Source organism: Salvelinus alpinus, chromosome 23, assembly GCF_045679555.1.
Source record: "Salvelinus alpinus chromosome 23, SLU_Salpinus.1, whole genome shotgun sequence".
In the NCBI taxonomy this organism is placed as follows: domain Eukaryota; kingdom Metazoa; phylum Chordata; class Actinopteri; order Salmoniformes; family Salmonidae; genus Salvelinus; species Salvelinus alpinus.
The window spans coordinates 45,507,885-45,528,819 of NC_092108.1; the positions used below are offsets into that span (position 1 = coordinate 45,507,885).

The following is a 20,935-nucleotide window of genomic DNA, read 5'->3' on the forward strand; positions in this document are numbered from 1 at the left end:
GACTGTTCTCAGAAATCAGCATGTATCTGATTCTGAAACGTTGACACGGTGCCAGCTGGCTACTTTGCAACAGTTGGCCAACGCGATAACTATGCAGAGAGCAGTCAGCTGTGCTGTAGAACTCGCGGCACTAATCACGGAAGAACAGATGTCCAGAAAACTAATTTGTACATTAGCTAGAGCTTGACTACACTAGCTAGTTAGCTAACTAGAGGGAGTATTCAGCATTGAGTGTTGTTAGCATCTCTGCCTTTCATTTAATATGGATTGATTTGAGACTGGTTCAGCCAGCATGCAGACACTTACTCCTTAACTAGCAAATGTCAAAATGTCATAAATACTGATTCTACCACCACAAAACACATTCGCTAGATGTCGAATTAAGTAGTGAAGGCTTGCTCATGAAAACAAAATACATCAATATTAGCTACAGGTTTATCGTTTTTGATAAGATTAACTCTGACTCTTTTGAGGATGAAATGTTTGAATGTTTGAATGTTAGGACTAGGGCTGTGGCAGCCATTACATTTTGTCAGCCGGCTATTGTCATGCAAAGTCAGCCGGTCTCTCGGCAATTGACGGGGAATTAACATAAACACATTTAGCATCTCCAGGCCTCCACGCATACAAGCTGCATTACAAGCCACCGAGGAGCACCTTTGGAACATCTACATTCAAAAAAGTCTAATAAATCTATTTATCATACACCATCCCAATAAACCCATTGTTTATTTTAGGCAGGTCTAAAGAAACATTATGATAACGCGAAAATGTATTTCTGAAGAACAGAATATGAGTTGCCCTACTGTATGTTATCTGGCTATGCTTTAGGCTGCTTGTTCAATTAGTTGACAAGGTAAGTACGGTGCCATTATTTTAAATTATATGATTTTATAGTAAGAAGAATATAATTGAACTTAGCTTGATAAAATAGAAAGGATATTTTTCACATTCCGGAGCAAGTATGAAGTGGCTATGTTGAGCTGAAAGTGATTATTTGAAACAGGTCCTATACGCTAGATTAAGAGTTATTTGGCAACTTTAGTTGTGAATTATACAAACCCTATAATGTCTTAGAAATCAAACATATATGGGTTGCATGATACGACTGCAGGCTATTGATAATTTTGAGAAAGTCACAAAAAAGCGTGCGCTCTGTTCCTTGCCTCGGGCTGCACAGCTGAGTGATCATATTTTCACCCATCAGACTATTCTCAATTAAATCTTGTCTTTACTAATACACTATATATACAAAAGTATGACACTCCTTCAAATTAGTGGATTGGGCTATTTCAGCCACTCCCGTTGTTGACAGGTATATAAAATCGACCACACAGCCATGCAATCTCCATAGACAAACATGGGCAGTAGAATGACCTCACTGAAGAGCTCAGTGACTTTCGACGTGGCACTGTCATAGGATGCCACCTTTCCAACAAGTCAGTTCATCACATTTCTGCCCTGCTAGAGCTGCCCTGATCAACTGTAAGTGCTGTTATTGTGAAGTGGAAAATCTAGGAGCAATAACGGCTCAGCCGCAAAGTGGTAGGCTCACAGAACAGGACCACAGAGTGCTTTACGCGTAAAGCGTAAAAATCGTCTGTCCTCGGTTGCAACACTCACTACCGAGTTCCAAAACTGCCTCTGGAAGCAATGTCAGCACAATAACTCTTCGTCGGGCGTTTCATGAAATGGGTTTCCATGGCCGAGCAGTCACACACAAGCCTAAGATCACCATGCACAATGCCAAGTGTCGGCTGGAGTGGTGTACAGCTCGCCGCCATTAGACTCTGGAGTAGTGGAAACGCGTTCTCTGGAGTGATGAATCACACTTCACCATCTGGCAGTCCGAAGGACGAATCTGGGTTTGGCGGATGCCAGGAGAATGCTACCTGCACCAATAAATATTGCCAACCATAAAGTTTGATGGAGGAGGAATAATGGCCTGGGGCTGTTTTCATGGTCCGGGCTAGGCCCCTCAGTTCCAGTGAAGGGAAATATTAACGCTGCAGCACACAATAACATTCTAGACAATTCTATGTTTCCAACTTTGTGGCAACAGTTTGGGGAAGGTCCTTTCTTGTTTCGGCATAACATTGCCCATGTGCACAAAGCGAGATCCATATAGAAAAGGTTTGTTGAGATCTGTGTGGAAGAACTTGACTGGCCTACACAGAGCCCTGACCTCAACCCCATCTAACACCTTTGGGATGAATTGGAACTCCAACTGCGAGCCTAATCGCCCAACATCCGTGCACAACCTCACTAATGTTCAAACATCTAATGGAAAGCCTTCCCAGAAGAGTGGAGATTGTTACAGCAGCAAAGGGTGGGAATGACGAGCAGGTGTCCACATACTTTTATTAATGTAGTGTATATGAAATTAGTTTCTATTATCAAATGGGCAGGAACAGGGGTAGGGGGAAAAAGACGTTACCTGTATGCACTCGAATACAGGTAACGGAGGCTTTCCCGCTGGTCCGTTTTTTTCAATTTTGCCTGGAGGCTACTTCGATTTTATAGCAGAGCTGTGCTTAATATGAGCAGCTGAAAAATAAATATAAGAACACTTATTTCGCCCAAACTCTGTATGACATGGGCTCTCGAACCCTGTTTCTGCAGCTACCCGGTGCTAAATTTGGGAAAGCAAGTGATGTTAGAATATAGGCTAGACCAATTAGCCTATGTACCAACGACATCTTAAATCAGTTTTGTTGTATGTTTTTCTGCCAAGCGTAATATGCCATTTGCGATAGGCTATGTATTGTATAAGACACAATCAGTGGAGGGTATACGTACTGTTGGTACGCCATATAGGCTACGCACTTATTTTTAAGCGGGTATTGCCTATACTCACTGATAAGTATCAAAGTAGTATAGTGGAGGTATATGCCGTATCAATTAATAGGGCTGATGGAACAGATCGTAATGGTTAGCTTAAAATGTTGATAAACTATTATTTCTTCACATTTTAGGCGCAGAAATGTACACACTGAGGTAGGCCTACACGCGAATGTTCCAAAATGCAATTTGCGGGAAAACACCTTTCTAAAATCAAGCGGTTTCGTTGACAGAGATGGAAATATCAGTTAGGAAGAGGGGGGATTTAAAGAAGCAACAACTATCATGGGCTACTAATATGATTAGGATAATGCCATTTGGCTGCTAGACAATAAAGAAAGTTGAAAGAAAACCAATAGAACAAGAGAACGCATATGAGTAAGTCTTTATTATAATAATTGCCTCCACGCTTCTATGGTGGGATTTTTTCTAAAGGCTACTTTGTAGAAAATTTGAACACATTTGAATTAAAGGGTAAATACTCTCAAAAGTGGTCTCCTGATGTGGGTTAAGCATTGTTATGGAATTAGAACATATTTTTTGTCATATTCTGTAAAAAATAAAAAATAAATAAAGTATGACAGAACGAAAACCTGAAGAAATGATTTTAGAAAATCTGAAACCGGTGAATTTCGGACTTATATGTTTCAATAGTAGGCCTACTATTAGCCTACTGCACAGTGCAACTTGGTTTGGCCTGACTGAAAGACCAATATGGGATTTATCATATAAGTCATTCAAAGTGTATGTCACTGTTTGTTATAATAATTAATTTTTTACACATGGTGCCTTTCCTTCGCCCAGGCGGGCCGTTTGCATTTTTTGGGGCAAAATTATAGTAGACCCATTTCTCCAGGCACCACTACACCACTGGTTCAATTTTATTAATTTTTTATTTAACTAGGAAAGTCAGTTCAGAGCTAATTCTTATTTACAATGATGGCCTACACCGGCAAAACCCTCCCCTAACCCGTACAACACTGGGCCAATTGTGTGTCGCCTCATGGGTCTCCCGGTCGTGGCCAGCTGCGACACAGCCCAGGACCAGGCTTCTTTCTTCAAATTGATCATCACATTGAGGTGAGTTTTAAAAGCAGTATACGGTTTTGATGATAACTGTTTCATCTGAAATACATTTGCATTGATGTCAGATTTAGAGGGACAATATAGCCCTGAGTGCCAGGCCATTAGGACCTGATGGTTGTTAGCAAGTTGGGTACTACCAAAGAATGTCCAGAGTGCATAAAAGGAGATTACCTTGAGTCAACGGTCACATGGAATTTTACTGCGGTCATGACTCATGACCGCCGGTGTGGCAGTGATACAGTCACCGCAACAGCACTAGTCAGGACAGCATATTGTAGCCAGACTTCTTTTTAGCTATCCCATGTGTGTTTTGCGAGTTATTAGACAGATCAGTGCAGATGGCCGTCAACGCTATCTGACGTGAGACAATGGTGTTGGGGAAAAAAACTGTCACTGAGCATGAAAGCAGAACACTTTGGTAACTAAGAGCAAGCAACACTTGGTAATAAGTGTGAAGTATTTCAGCTTTCCCTATGGGTCTGCCCTATGTGACAGACCTTGCTAAGTTAAATCATGGCCACAGACTATTTGGATGTGTCAAAGCAGAGAATCACCTAAAACCAAGGGATTGAGGAAAAAATGACTAAATCCGACAGGTATTCACCGCTAAGGGATAAATGTCTGTTAATCTATTGCTGCAAAGGTGCTCTTATTCACTCGACATCTAACTGTATTTCAATAGAGTGAACACATAATCGCTGTTTTTTGCCTGTCGAGTGTGTCATCGCCAATGTAGAGGGAGGAAAGAGGTGATTATTACAAAATATTTTACCATCACAAAATGTAGTGCACAGGGACCATGTGACACACAAACAAAGATTTAAACTGACATTTATCAAACACACACATCACATTGACTGTAACGGTTGTCGAAGTCGTTCTCCTCCTCAGACGAGGAGGAGCATGGATCGGACCAACACGCAGCGAGGTATGTAGACATAATGATTTATTAAATGAAGACAAAACACGAAGAACACTTGAATAAACTACAAAACAACAAACGACGTTAAACAGACCTGAACTTGTGAACGAACGAACGAGACAGTACCGTGTGGTGCAACAAACACAGACACAGCAACAATCACCCACAAACAAACAGTGTGAACAGCCTACCTAAATATGGTTCTCAATCAGAGGAAACGTAAAACACCTGTCCCTGATTGAGAACCATATCAGGCTAGTTAACATGAACCCAACATAGAAACACATAACATAGAATGCCCACCCAACTCACGTCCTGACCCACTAAAACAAACAATTAACACAATAACTAGGGTCAGAACGTGACATTGACACCTTAAAAGTATAATTAAGGAGGTGGTGTCGTTGTTAAAATGACTTCTAATCACCACAAAGCCATGCCCAATAAATAGCAGAACATTGGACACCAAATGTATCGTTCAAATAAAAAAAGACTACTACTGTACGGCGTCTACGCCAAATGTTCCTCTATTTCAAGGCAACTGCTGTGTGGTATCATCTTGACAGCTGTGAAACTGTTTCATGCTTCGCCATCGACGGAAAACGGTTGCCCAAACCATCAACATTTGGACAGGAGATGAGACATGTCTGAAGTGTGTGTTGGAATGGCAATTACGGAGAGGAGAGAAGCTTTCATTGCGAATGAAGGACAGTGAAATAGTCAGATAGAGAGGGATGATCAAACATAGAAGAGAAAAATAACAAAAGAGTGTTTCAGAGAATGAACATATGGATCAGGAATAATGGCTCAGTTCCAAAATGTACACTACCACTCCGAATGAAGAGATGTATTGGGTATCCATGCTAACTTCGGAACCTAGCCATGGATTGTGACAATCAAAAGGTTTGAAGTTCTTTACCTGCAGTTTCACTTAGTTTCACCAGCTAAAGGTTTATCCAATGTAAAAACTTAAATCATCAGCACATTCTCTAAATCCAATTGGCCGCTGAAGTTTCTCACAAATTATTAGGGCAGCATTACAGAAATCAAATGTTGTAAACTCACAGGACATAGGAAACCTCAGTCCAAATATTTGGAATATCCATTGAACCGAGCTTATTTGTTGTCAAACTTGTGGCACAATAAGCTTTAGAGTGGTTCTGACTTTCTTCAAATTGTGGATCATGGAGGTACAAAGTTCCATTGATGAAAACATCAAATGGATGATATATTATGTGGTTATAAGAGTAATGAAATGAATGGTGAACATGAAGGTATCTCTAATCTCTAATGAATACATCAACAAATTAATCCGTTAATTATACCAAAGAATTCCACATATAAGGTGTCAGATGTGCTCACAAAAAATAATCAGATGACAAAATGACTGAACCGATGGCCTGTGTCAATTTGAATGCAGGCAATTTCCTCTGAGCAAATATAGAGCCAAGATAAAGGATAACTCAATTAGATTAGAGGTATGGAACACCCAATTTCATTACTGCGAGATGCTCGTAACGGACGCTCTTTGGAAACATGGTAGTTGTCACAAAGTTGCAGGGTTGCCAAATTGAAATATAAGATCTCAGGTCGGCAGCGCAGGCAGCAAATGTCAGGTGGTCCCACACTCAGGAACAAAGACATCCCTAAGAGGTGAGCGATTCATTTTTCAGTGGTTGGTGTCAGTCATAAGCTGCCACGGCAGAATGGAAGGAAATGATTGTGGCCTGGCACGTTGCCATGGAAGTAGTCGTTTGTAGTCGTTTGTTTGCTTTTCGTTCCCAATAGTTTAGTCTATCATTTTTTAAAAGTTCAATGGAAAGTAGTACTAATCGATTAGTGCTTTTTGAGGTTGGTTCGGTTTCAGTTAGATTATTAAAACATAACCATGTTTTTCGATTTCAGTTTCGATTATTATTATTTTTACATGAAATGCACTATGCATTATGTGGGCTGAATACTGTAACACAGAATACAACAATTAATGAAAATCCCATGATGGTAGTGACTGCCCATTTTTGCTTATTACTTATTAACCATCATTTTTTCACATTACTTTACTTTAATAAAAAATATATATATATATATATAATATTTCAGTTGTGTATTCGTTTTATTTGATGACTCTATAGAGCTGCTGTGCTGTCTGACAAAATCATTATTTTAGTTGTTCTTCAAAGTAAATAAGTCATAATTTATGACTGCTGAATACCAACTATCAATCACTTAGATCATGTATTTTCAGGTAGAGGTACCTTGTGAAGCAACTGCTTTCTATCCCTCTTGATCACGCGTTCTCTCTTCTCTCCATCTCCGTATGTGATTCACATAGATGAGACAAGTAGGCGCGCATGCAATAGATTATCTTCTGTTGAATCTGACAATTAATCTTGATGGTTGTAAAGTCGTCTCAAATAAAACTGTGAAGGACCTCGGCGTTACTCTGGACCCTGATCTCTCTTTTGACGAAAATATCAAGACTGTTTCAAGGACAGCTTTTTTCCATCTACGTAACATTGCAAAAATCAGAAAATGTCTGTCCAAATATGATTCAGAAAAATGTATCCATGCTTTTGTTACTTCTAGGTTAGACTACTGCAATGCTCTACTTTCCGGCTACCCGGATAAAGCACTAAATAAACTTCAGTTAGTGCTAAATACGGCTGCTAGAATCCTGACTAGAACCAAAAATTTGATCATATTACTCCAGTGCTAGCCTCCCAACACTGGCTTCCTGTTAAGGCAAGGGGTGATTTCAAGGTTTTACTGCTAACCTACAAAGCATTACATGGGCTTGCTCCTACCTATCTTTCCAATTTGGTCCTGCCGTACATACCTACACGTACGCTACGGTCACAAGACGCAGGCCTCCTAATTGTCCCTAGAATTTCTAAGCAGGGCTTTCTCCTATAGATCTCCATTTTTATGGAATGGTCTGCCTACCCATGTGAGAGACGCAGATTCGGTCTCAACTTTTAAGTCTTTACTGAAGACTCATCTCTTCAGTGGGTCATATGATTGAGTGTAGTCTGGCCCAGGAGTGTGAAGGTGAACGGAAAGGCTCTGGAGCAACGAACCGCCCTTGCTGTCTCTGCCTGGCCGGTTCAACTCTCTCCACTGGGATTCTCTGCCTCCAACCCTATTACAGGGGCTGAGTCACTGGCTTACTGGTGCTCTTTCATGCCGTCCCTAGGAGGGGTGCGTCACTTGAGTGGGTTGAGTCACTGACGTGATCTTCCTGTCTGGGTTGGCGCCCCCCCTTGGGTTGTGCCGTGGCGGAGATCTTTGTCTCAGGATGGTAAGTTGGTGGTTGAAGATATCCCTCTAGTGGTGTGGGGGGTGTGCTTTGGCAAAGTGGGTGGGGTTATATCCTTCCTGTTTGGCCCTGTCCGGGGGTATCATCAGATGGGGCCACAGTGTCTCCTGACCCCTCCTGTCTCAGCCTCCAGTGTTTATGCTGCAGTAGTTTATGTGTCGGGGGGCTAGGGTCAGTTTGTTATTTCTGGAGTACTTCTCCTGTCTTATCCGGTGTCCTGTGTGAATTTAAGTATGCTCTCTCTAATTCTCTCTTTCTCTCTTTCTTTCTCTGTCTTGGAGGACCTGAGCCCTAGGACCATGCCTCAGGACTACCTGGCATGATGACTCCTTGCTGTCCCCAGTCCACCTGGCCGTGCTGCTGCTCCAGTTTCAACTGTTCTGCCTGCGGCTATGGAACCTTGACCTGTTCACCGGACGTGCTACCTGTCCCAGACCTGCTGTTTTCAACTCTCTAGAGACCGCAGGAGCGGTAGAGATACTCTTAATGATCGGCTATGAAAAGCCAACTGACATTTACTCCTGAGGTGCTAACTTGCTACACCCTTGACAACGACTGTGTTTATTATTATTTGACCATGCTGGTCATTTATGAACATTTGAACTTCTTGGCCATGTTCTGTTATAATCTCCACCCGGCACAGCCAGAGGAGGACTGGCCACCCCTCATAGCCTGGTTCCTCTCTAGGTTTCCTTCTAGGTTTTGGCCTTTCTAGGGAGTTTTTCCTAGCCACCGTGCTTCTACACCTGCATTGCTTGCGGTTTGGGGTTTTAAGCTGGGTTTCTGTACAGCACTTTGAGATATCAGCTGATGTAAGAAGGGCTATATAAATACATTTGATTTGATTATGGTAATTGTAGTTAATTACCATGTTTTCTGCGGTAAACTATATATTGGTCTGGTGGAAACTACAACTCCCTAGTACATCGCACAGTTCATCTGATTGATCTGATTTATCTTTAGAGAAACTGCGCATCGAGCTCACACATTGTCATGCTGAAACAAGAAAGATCCTTCCCCAAATGGTTGCCACAAAGTTGGAAGCACATACTCGTCTCGAATGTTATTGTATGCTGTAGCGTTAAGATTTCCCTTCACTGAAACTAACGGGCCTAGCAGTTACAGTAGGCACTATGTATTGGCGCATGTACCATTCTCCTGGCATTGGTCCATCGGACTCATAGGACTTCATGACACTCATAGGACTTCATGTTACACAATACATGCATGTTTTGTTTGATAAAGTTCATATTTATATAAAAAAATCAGAGTTTACATTGGCGCGTTACATTCACTAGTTCCAAAAACATCAAGTGATTTTGCATAGCCACATCGTTTCAACAGAAATACTCATCATAAACGTAGATGATAATACAAGTTATACACATGGAATTATAGATATACCTCTCCTTAATGCAACCGCGGTGTCAGATTTCAAAACAAAATTACGGAAAAAGCAAATCATGCAATAATCTGAGACGGAGCTCAGAACAATAGCCAAATTAGCCGCCATGTTGGGGTCAACAGAAACGATAAAATACATGATAAATGTTTCCTTACCTTTGATGAACTTCATCAGAATACAGTCCTAGGAATCCCAGGTCCACAATAAATGCTTGATTTGTTCGATAATGTCCGTTATTTATGTCCAATTACCTACTTTGGAATTGTTTACCGCTAACACGCTAACCAAAGTCACAAAGCGCATCCACTATAACGTGACGAAATGTCCAAAATTTCCGTAACAGTCAGTAGAAACATGTCAAACGATGTACTGAATCAATCTTTAGAATGTTGTTAACATACATCTTGAATAACATTCCAACCAGAGAATTAGATTGACTTCAGAAGAGCGGTGGAACGGAGGTTCTCCTCATGTGAAGGCGCGTGTTCAATGCGTGGTCACCTCATGGCAGTGATTACTAATTCCTGTCTCCTTCGGCTCCCCTTCACATTAGAGTAATCAGACAAAGTTCTATTGACTGTTGACATCTAGTGGAAGCCGTAGGAAGTGAAAACTCATCAATATCTCACTGTAATTTAAATGAGAGCTTGGTTGAAAATCTGCCACCTCAGAAACAATTCAAACAGGAAGTGGAACTTCTCAGGTTTTTGCCTGCCCTATGAGTTCTGTTATACTCACAGACATAATTCAAACAGTTTTAGAAACTTCAGAGTGTTTTCTATCCAATAACAAATAATAATATGCATATATTAGCAACTGGGACTGAGGAGCAGGCAGTTTACTATGGGCACCTCTGTGCACCTTTCATCCAAGCTACTCAATACTGCCCCTGCAGCCATAAGAAGTTAACATAGAGATTCTGGGAACATCAGAAAGGTGGGGGGAAATGAACTATATTCTGGTAATCCGACCAATTGAACATATGCGGTGGTACTTAATGTATATTATGTCAGTTCGGTTGTCATCTGGCACATTCTCATCAATGATAGAATGACAAACTCTACAGTGGAAAGTCTACACATCAGAGTTATCGGATTCACATGGAATTGTTGTTCAATTTAAATGTTTGAATATGAAATTATTCGTGATGGGATGAAATGTGATTTTAGCTTCTAAAATGTGAGAATTGGGTTTTCAGAAATGAATTAGACCCGACTCAGTGGCCCGCCCACGTGAAGAGACATAGGTTGTAAATTATGAAACACACCCCTTTTCTCCCTCCACTATATAAGCCATTGACGAAAATTTAACCTCCTGTTCCAAGGATGTGAGGACGACGGTCCCTGCGTTAAAAAGGACTAACATGTCAACTACAGAACTAAGCCAACATCAGCGTGAGCTTTGGTTGTGAATGGTATGAACTTTGAACTTTGATACCTCCTAGACGTTGAGTTAGCAACAGCAGCTGCAAACGTAAATTAGGAAAGAACAGACCGAGTATCCCGTCTACTACACAACGACGTTACTACAACATAACCAATTTATCAGCAGAGACATTCTTCAAAGGACAAAGGACTCGGTTGGGCAACACGGCCTTCCATCTACCACCAACCTACCGAAGCGCAGCTCAGAGTAAATATTTATTGCATTTTCCTTTTCCAAATGGGCGGTAATTTAGAATGCATAAGATACTGTATTTACGATAGCATGGCTTCTCCCCTTGGTTCCTCAAGTCTTCCCGCTCTTTCACTCAAACCCAGACCCCTTTTCTTTTGTGTAACCAGCTGTGATATCTGTTCCGCCCGCTAGGGACATTTTCCTTCATGACATAATTTGTAATCAAGGTATGATTCATTCTGTGTATATGTAATTCTGTGTGATTAGTTAGGTATTTAGTAAATAAATAATTAAACCCAATTTTGTATTGCTGATTCAACTTGTTAGCCAGGGTTCGTGAAGATAACCAAGAATTTACAACTTTCAGATGAGACTGAAATAAGGTGACGATTAATATTGACGTAAAATATTACTAGGTCTTTAAGAGTTTATTCGGAAGATAACAGCTCTATAAATATTATTTTGTGGTTGTAACGATTTTCCTCCTCTTCAGACGAGGAGTATGAAGAATCGGACCAATACGCAGCGTGGTAAGTGTCCATAATATTTTAAAAATAACAAAGTGAATGATAACGAAAACCGAAACAGTCCTGAAATGTGAAACAAACACTAACACAGGAAACAATCACCCACAACACACAATGGAAAACAGGCTACCTAAGTATAGCTCCCAATCAGAGACAACGATAGACAGCTGCCTCTGATTGGGAACCACACCAGGCCAAACACAGAAATAGACAACCTAGACATACAACATAGAATGCCCACCCACATCACACCCTGACCAAACAAAACATAGAAACATACAAAGCAATCTATGGTCAGGGCGTGACAGTGGTGCCCCGACTTTCTAGTTAATTACATTTACATGATTAGCTCAATCAGGTAATAGTTATTACGGAGAAAGGATTTTATAGAATAGCATGTCATATCACTTAATCCGGCATAGTCAAAGACACGACATGGCCAACATACCACGGCTAATTAGAGCAGTAAAAATACATGTTTTGTCATACCCGTGGTATACGATGACTGTCAGCCAATCAGCATTCAGGGCTCGAACCACCCAGTTTATAAATACTGATATATCACATGCCTTTTATTTTCCTGCATAAGTCAAATTTGGCCTCAACTGCCATTCATTCCAATTTGACTGGTTTTGATTTCTTCCTGACCAATATAGATGCGGTAAAGAGGTTAATCAAACTCAACCAAAACAATGGAATTGCCATGGAAATGCATGGGGGAATGATCCCAAATCTCCTCACTGCCCCCCAGAAAAATGTGCCAAAATTTAAGCTATGGTTTATATGTGTATTTCACACTATGTTAATTAAGGTAAAAATCTGAATATAATGCTTGTATGGATGTCAACCCCAACACATGTTCATGTCATCATCACCAATCAACTGCATTACAGTTAAAAAATGACTGACTACCACTACCCATTTATGTATGCTAGCTATGCTAACCAGCTTAAACGAACTGCAGCATTTAGCAGTCAATTCTTCTAATCCTGAAAAAGGACAACTTCTAAAACAGCCACATATGTCCAAATTGGACTTAAGTAACCATATGTGAGCCTGTTACAATGCATAAATCATTACGGATTTCACAAATATCCATATTTTTTTATTTAACCTTTATTTAACTAGGCAAGTCAGTTAAGAACAAATTCTTATTTACAATGACAGCCTACACCGGCCAAACCCTTACGACGCTGGGCCAATTGTGCGCCACCCTATGGGACTCCCAATCACGGCCGAATGTGATGCAGCCTGGATTCGAATCAGGGATTGTAGTGACGCTTCTTGCACTGAGATGCAGTGCCTTAGACCGCTGTGCCACTTTGTTAGATCAGATTTATAGAATGTGCGCTAATCTGGTAAAAGTGTGAAAAAAAGCATATTTAATGCTGAAACCCTCATATTAAATAGCATATTAAAGTTGATGGTTTATATTTAGGATAATGTTTTACAGCTTTTTATTTTATTTTTTAAATCATCTTATTTTTATTATTTTATATATTTTACATAAAATTACAGATACCTGTGATAATCTGAAGTACCCAAAAAGGTGACTAAACATACAACAACAAAAAATCTATTTACCAAAATTCTGGTAGTTTACTGGTAAATTTTGAACGTTTCCAGTAATACACCTTCCCTTTGCAACCCTAGTCACTGTTGTAAGAAGAAACAAACATGACAAGGAAAACTTCTGTACACAGGATCCTGTATTTCCACAGGGTAGCTCTGGAAAGCACTGGTTTGTAGAGAGTGCTGTTGTTATCTGTGCAATGTTCGAATGAGACAGCCATGACCTGCTCATCTCAAATTGTCTGATGATATCTTTTAGGCTTGGACAAATGCAGTTCCTTTCTCCAGTGACTGACAATAGATAAATGTATACAATGCCTCTCGATGTGTGACTTGCCTCTGACCAGGTCTGTGGTATTGGCGACACGAACAGGTTTAAAATGAACTTACCTGGTTGACTAACAAAGTGCTTTTCACAGCAAATCGTAGCTCTTTCCATTTCCTTTTCCTTCCAGATGGCAGAAGCTTTCATAGAAAACTTCAATTTGAACCCCTAGCACATCAACCACCTATGTTTTCCCTCTGCTAATCAAAAGTCAAGAGTCAAAGAAGTAGCGGATTAATCTGATTCAAGGCCTCGTAACTACAGGTTAACGATGTGGATAGGAAAGTCTGTATGGGGATGCAAAGGCGCAGAGAGACAAAGAGAAAGAGTGAGACACACAGAGCGACAGAGAGAGTGGTTAAGAGATTGAGAGAGATTAGCCAAGAGAGAGAGAAACGGAGAGTGAAGGAGCCAGACCTGCCACTTGTGGCCCACACACAAACTGTCCAAGAGCTTCCTCAAGATCACTTGCAAAGGTCCCACTAATTGGCATTTTAAAAACATGCAAACTGTTTGAGTCAGATAACCATGTGTTTCTGAGCTCCTTATTGTCAAATGCAAGTATACTCTCTAGATGTGTATTTACAGACAAGCATGTGTATGGAAAAGAAAACACAAGGGTACTACAGGATATTACATGGTATGAAATATATGCAACACATTTTCCACCAACAGTTTTCTGTGCTAATGCACCACACAACAATGATGTGTGGTAAGATTGCTAGTTAGCCTATTGCAGATCTGTACAAATGATCCACCTCCCACTATTGTCACTATTAATGGTGGATAGTGTCACGCCTTGTGTTTCAACTGTCCTTGTGATTGTTGCCTATCTTCCCCATTATCCCCTGTGTATTTATACAAGTGTTCTCTGTTTGTCTGTTACCAGTTCGTCTTGTTTGTCAAGTGAACCAGCAGTTTGTCTCAGCTCCTGCTTTTCCCCATTCTCTCTTTTTCTCGCCCTCCTGGTTTTGACCCTTGCCTGTCCGACTCTGAACCGGTCTGCCTGACCACTCCGCCTGCCCCTGACCTTGAGCCTGCCTGTCGTCCTGTACCTTTGCCCCTTCTCTGGATTACCAACCTCTGCCTGTCCGGACTCTGAGCCTGCCTGCCTGACCACTCTGCCTGACCTGACCCTGAGCCTGCCTGTCGTCCTGTACCGTTGCCCATTCTCTGGATTACCAACCTCTGCCTGACCTGACCCTGAGCCTGCCTGCCGTCCTGTACCGTTGCCACACCACTCTGGATTATGTACGCCTGCCTGCCTTGACCTGTCGTTTGCCTGCCCCTGTTACTGTAATAAACATTGTACTTCAACACAGTCTGCATTTGGGTCTTACCTGAAACCTGATAGATAGAGGACAGGACACAACGTTAGGCTGCTATATTTACAGTACCTGTGGTATAGTTAGCGTGCCGAAAGGCGTAGTGCATATGGGAGGTACCAAAACACCTTGATAGGGGAGCTGCATGCAAGCAGATGAGAAAATTTGACTAGGATGGAATAAATTATATACAGTGGCTTGCGAAAGTATTCACCCCCTCGGTATTTTTCCTATTTTGTTGCCTTACAACCTGGAATTAAAATAGATTTTGGGGGGGGTTTGTATCAATTGATTTACACAACATGCCTACCACTTTGAAGATGCAAAATATATATTTTTGTGAAACAAACAAGAATTAAGACAAAAAAACGGAAAACTTGAGCGTGCATAACTATTCACCCCCCAAAGACAATACTTTGTAGAGCCACCTTGTGCAATTACAGCTGCAAGTCTCTTGGGTACGTCTCTATAAGCTTGGCACATCTAGCCACTGGGATTTGTTCCCATTCCTCAAAGCAAAACTACTCCAGCTCCTTCAAGTTGGATGGGTTCCGCTGGTGTACAGCAATCCTTAAGTCATACCACAGATTCTCAATTGGATTGAGGTCTGGGCTTTGACTAGGCCATTCCAAGACATTTAAATGTTTCCCCTTAAACCACTTGAGTGTTGCTTTAGCAGTATGCTTATTATCATTATCCTGCTGGAAGGTGAACCTCTGTCCCAGACTCAAATCTCTGGAAGACTGAAACAGGTTTCCATCAAGAATTTCCCTGTATTTAGCGCCATCCATCATTCCTTCAATTCTGACCAGTTTCCCAGTCCCTGCCGATGAAAAACATCCCCACAGCATGATGCTGCCACCACCATGCTTCACTGTGGGGATGGTATTCTCGGGGTGATGAGAGGTGTTGGGTTTGAGCCAGACATAACGTTTTCCTTAAATGGCCAAAAAGCTCAATTTTAGTCTCATCTGACCAGAGTACCTTCTTCCATATGTTTGGGGAATCTCCCACATGCCTTTTGGCGAACACCAAACATGTTTGCTTATTTTTTCTTTAGGCAATGGCTTTTTTTTCTGGCCACTCTTCCGTTAAGCCCAGCTCTGTGGAGTGTACGGCTTAATGTGGTCCTATGGACAGATACTCCAATCTCCGCTGTGAAGCTTTGCAGCTCCTTCAGGGTTTTCTTTGGTCTCTTTGTTGCCTCTCTGATTAATGCCCTCCTTGCCTGGTCCGTGAGTTTTGGTGGGCGGCCTTCTCTAGGCAGGTTTGTTGTGGTGCCATATTCTTTCCATTTTTTAATTATGTATTTAAAGGTGCTCCGTGGGATGTTCAAAGTTTCTGATATTTATATAACCCAACCCTGATCTGTACTAGTTTTACGGTTTTTATTTATTTAGACATTTTTGAAAGAAGTAATTTTTTTCATTTCACTTCACCAATTTGGAATATTTTGTGTATGTCCATTACATGAAATCCAAATAAAATACATTTAAATTACAGGTTGTAATGCTTTTTCTTTTTTTTTTTTACGGCAAGGGGGATAAATACTTTTGCAAGGCACTGTAGTTAAACCTGCAAACTGTCCCTAATTCTTCTCTATCCAAGGACAGAGAGAGGGAGTCTGTCCCATGACCAACTCCTCTCTACTAATAAACACCCTTCATTTCCATACAATGCGACAGCAATAAAAAGACGATTACACCCACAATGGGGAAGCTGCATCATCCCAAACTTCCCTCCCTCACCTCCCTTACGTTGATTGGCTATTTATCATTGATGAGGTAGAGATGGTGGAGCCTGTCGCAGCTTAAAAGAGATTTTGTTATCCTCATGTGGCCCGGACCATAGACGAGCACTTTATTAGATTGGGGAATTCAATGCTGTCAGCTTCTGATTTCATTACTATGCGGCTTCAGAAGAAAAAAGAAAAGGAAAAAATTAAGAAAGGAGGGATCTGCTTATTACAATAATGGAAACTTTGGTCATTATTCATGTCGCTCCTCGTGGTTGTTGATGAGCCGCTGAGCGTTTATCATTTAAGGCATGATGCACTAAGAGTTGAGTGAGCTGTAATCCTGGAAAGATTGCTCTGAGACCGGCTTTCAGAAATCAGAGCAAGGCAAGATCCCCGGGAGGTCTCTCTCTCAGTGTGAGACAGCGCTTCCTTTACAGCTTGTCTGCTGATAGTCAGAGATGAGAGTGGAAAGGAAAACAAAAGCTGCCATAGTTCATGATGATTTACTGGGGTAACAATGCACTTAAGAACATACAAATGTGAGACAAGTTGGAAGTACCGTAACATACAGTGGGGAGAACAAGTATTTGATACACTGCCGATTTTGCAGGTTTTCCTACTTACAAAGCATGTAGAGGTCTGTAATTTTTATCATAGGTACACTTCAACTGTGAGAGACGGAATCTAAAACAAAAATCCAGAAAATCACATTGTATGATTTTTAAGTAATTAATTTGCATTTTATTGCATGACATAAGTATTTGATCACCTACCAACCAGTAAGAATTCCGGCTCTCACAGACCTGTTAGTTTTTCTTTAAGAAGCCCTCCTGTTCTCCACTCATTACCTGTATTAACTGCACCTGTTTGAACTCGTTACCTGTATAAAAGACACCTGTCCACACACTCAATCAAACAGACTCCAACCTCTCCACAATGGCCAAGACCAGAGAGCTGTATAAGGACATCAGGGATAAAATTGTAGACATGCAACAGGCTGGGATGGGCTACAGGACAATAGGCAAGCAGCTTGGTGAGAAGGCAACAACTGTTGGAGCAATTATTAGAAAATGGAAGAAGTTCAAGATGACGGTCAATCACCCTCGGTCTGGGGCTCCATGCAAGATCTCACCTCGTGGGGCATCAATGATCATGAGGAAGGTGAGTTATCAGCCCAGAACTACACGGCAGGACCTGGTCAATGACCTGGAGAGAGCTGGGACCACAGTCTCAAAGAAAACCATTAGTAACACACTACACCGTCATGGATTAAAATCCTGCAGCGCACGCAAGGTCCACCTGCTCAAGCCAGCGCATGTCCAGGCTCGTCTGAAGTTTGCCAATGACCATCTGGATGATCCAGAGGAGGAATGGGAGAAGGTCATGTGGTCTGATGAGACAAAAATAGAGCTTTTTGGTCTAAACTCCACTCGCCGTGTTTGGAGGAAGAAGAAGGATGAGTACAACCCCAAGAACACCATCCCAACCGTGAAGTATGGAGGTGGAAACATCATTCTTTGGGGATGCTTTTCTGCAAAGGGTACAGGATGACTGCACCGTATTGAGGGGAGGATGGATGGGGCCATGTATCGCGAGATCTTGGCCAACAACCTCCTTCCCTCAGTAAGAGCATTGAAGATGGGTCGTGGCTGGGTCTTCCAGCATGACAACGACCCGAAACACACAGCCAGGGCAACTAAGGAGTGGCGCCGTAAGAAGCATCTCAAGGTCCTGGAGTGGCCTAGCCAGTCTCCAGACCTGAACCCAATAGAAAATCTTTGGAGGGAGCTGAAAGTCCGTATTGCCCAGCGACAGCCCCGAAACCTGAAGGATCTGGAGAAGATCTGTATGGAGGAGTGGGCCAAAATCCCTGCTGCAGTGTGTGCAAACCTGGTCAAGAACTACAGGAAACGTATGATCTCTGTAATTGCAAACAAAGGTTTCTGTACCAAATATTAAGATCTGCTTTTCTGATGTATCAAATACTTATGTCATGCAATAAAATGCAAATTAATTACTTAAAAATCATACAATGTGATTTTCTGGATTTTTGTTTTAGATTCCGTCTCTCATAGTTGAAGTGTACCTATGATAGAAATTACAGACCTCTACATGCTTTGTAAGTAGGAAAACCTGCAAAATCGGCAGTGTATCAAATACTTGTTCTCCCCACTGTACATCATTGCTGCACTCTAGACACAATTGTGGTTTATTCCATATATTGCATCTCATTTAACTTCTGAACTTGGACAATGGCTGAAAAATATTTTAATGCGTGAATCTCTAGTCATTTCCACGGGTTTTTACACCGGCTAGTACATTTACTGCCACAATCAAGTAGCTGCAAAAATACCCCATAGCGTGTGTTGTTATTAGTAAGGATGGGGAGGTTGGAGAGGGCCACAAATGCCTCTGTAATTGCAACTCAGCACTGCCGAGACCAAGGAACAGTAGTCCATGCATGTCGTAGTGTGCACCGTAACAGAGTTGTGTGCAATAGCTGCTGTAATGAAAATCAACATGGATAAATGTATGAATTCAAGAAAACAAGTGTGGTTGTCCTACTCACCTGTTTGATTGCATGCAACAGCTTACCATAGCAGTAGACTATGACCAGGAAGGGGATGAGGAGGCAGAAAACAAAGAGGCAGAGGATGTACGAGACATTGTTGGCACTCTTGGCCTTCCAGTCCACGGAACATGTGGTACCGGGCCCCTCGGGGCCGTAGCGGCTCCAGCCGAAGAGCGGCGGCAGGGTCCACATCAAGGAGTAGAACCAGGAGAAAGCGACGCCCAAGGCTACCTTCCGGTAGTTGGTGGAGTCGGCCTTGGTTGGGCCCATCATGGTGCTGTAGCGCTCGTAGGAGAGCACGGCCAGGGAGATGAGGGACACGATGCCTGGAAACGAGAACACAGACATTCGCTCAGAATATGTAGAACAGGGCCAATACAGGAGTTCATCGGGGGGGGGTCAAAGACAACACAGACACAACACTCCAGCCTTAAAACAAACGTTTACCTACGGGGTGTTTAAACAAAAATGCATGCAGAATCATTAGTGGGAGTGCTCATACAGACACAAGTAAATGATATCACACTTGAGTGTATGCTGGCTTCCTACTGTTTTACCCTGGAAGGGTAAGTAATGCATCCATATAGGTTGTTATTACTTTGCAAAGAGAGATTCCAATGTACTATACAACATGTAAGTGTGATTGCTTCACACAAAGTAGCATAGGGCATGCAGAATTCAGCTTTTAGACATTCTGCAGGAGGGCCAATGATACCAGTGATGAATAGATGCCACAAAAGCTTCCATATAGCGTTCTATAATTTCTCACCTTTCAATGCACATACTTCCTGCTCTGCAGCATTTGCAAAGGAGCATTTCATATCCAGCCACTGCTCCCAGAAACCTGACCCCTCATCTTCTTTACCTTGTTTGTTTTTTCATTTGAAGTGAAACGTAATATTTGTATGTAATATTTCCGCCATCGTTTCCTATGACCGAAAAGAACATCAGAACAGCGATCACTAACCTTGATTTGGATGAAGATTTCTACTTCAACGAGTCGAGGGCGCAGGACATACCGCTCACCCCGGGCCAGGCCTTAATTTTTATTTATTTATTTCACCTTTATTTAACCAGGTAGGCCAGTTGAGAACAAGTTCTCATTTACAACCTCGACCTGGCCAAGATAAAGCAAAGTAGTGCGACAAAAAACAACTACACCGAGTTACACATGGGATAAACAAAAGTACAGACAATAACACTATAGAGAAATCTATATACAGTGTGTGCAAATGGAGTAAGGAGGTAAGGCAATACATAGTCCATAGTAGCAAAGTAATTACAATTTAGCAAATTAACACTGGAGTGATAGATGTGCAGATGATGATGTGCAAGTAGAAATACTGGTGTGCAAAAGAGCAAAAAGTAAATAAAAACAATATGGGGATGAGGTAGGCAGTTGGATGGGCAATTTACAGATGGGCTATGTATCCCAGATACTCGGAATAGGAAAAGATTGCGTAAGAGAGGCCGGCATGCAGGCACCCTTACAAAACTAAGTCTGCAAATAAATTATCCGCCTCTATCCTCCGTTCAATTGGCGAACGTACAATCACTGGAGAACAACTGGATGAGCTCCGTTCACGACTATCCTATGTTCCTCGGAGTCGTGGCTGAACGAGAGCATGAATAATATACATCTAGCTGGTTTCTCTATGCACTGGCAGTATCAAACGGAAGCATCGGGAA

General features: G+C 41.7%; 1 protein-coding gene across 1 annotated transcript in view; it reads right to left on the reverse strand.

The window, feature by feature from the left end:
• LOC139551141 (pinopsin-like) overlaps window positions 1-20,935 on the reverse strand; it is an 82,930-nt gene that overhangs the window by 42,438 nt on the left and 19,557 nt on the right. The window contains exon 2 of the mRNA XM_071362560.1: window positions 19,244-19,572. Within this exon, the coding sequence (XP_071218661.1) occupies window positions 19,244-19,572 (329 nt within the window). The remainder of the gene's footprint in view (window positions 1-19,243; window positions 19,573-20,935) is intronic.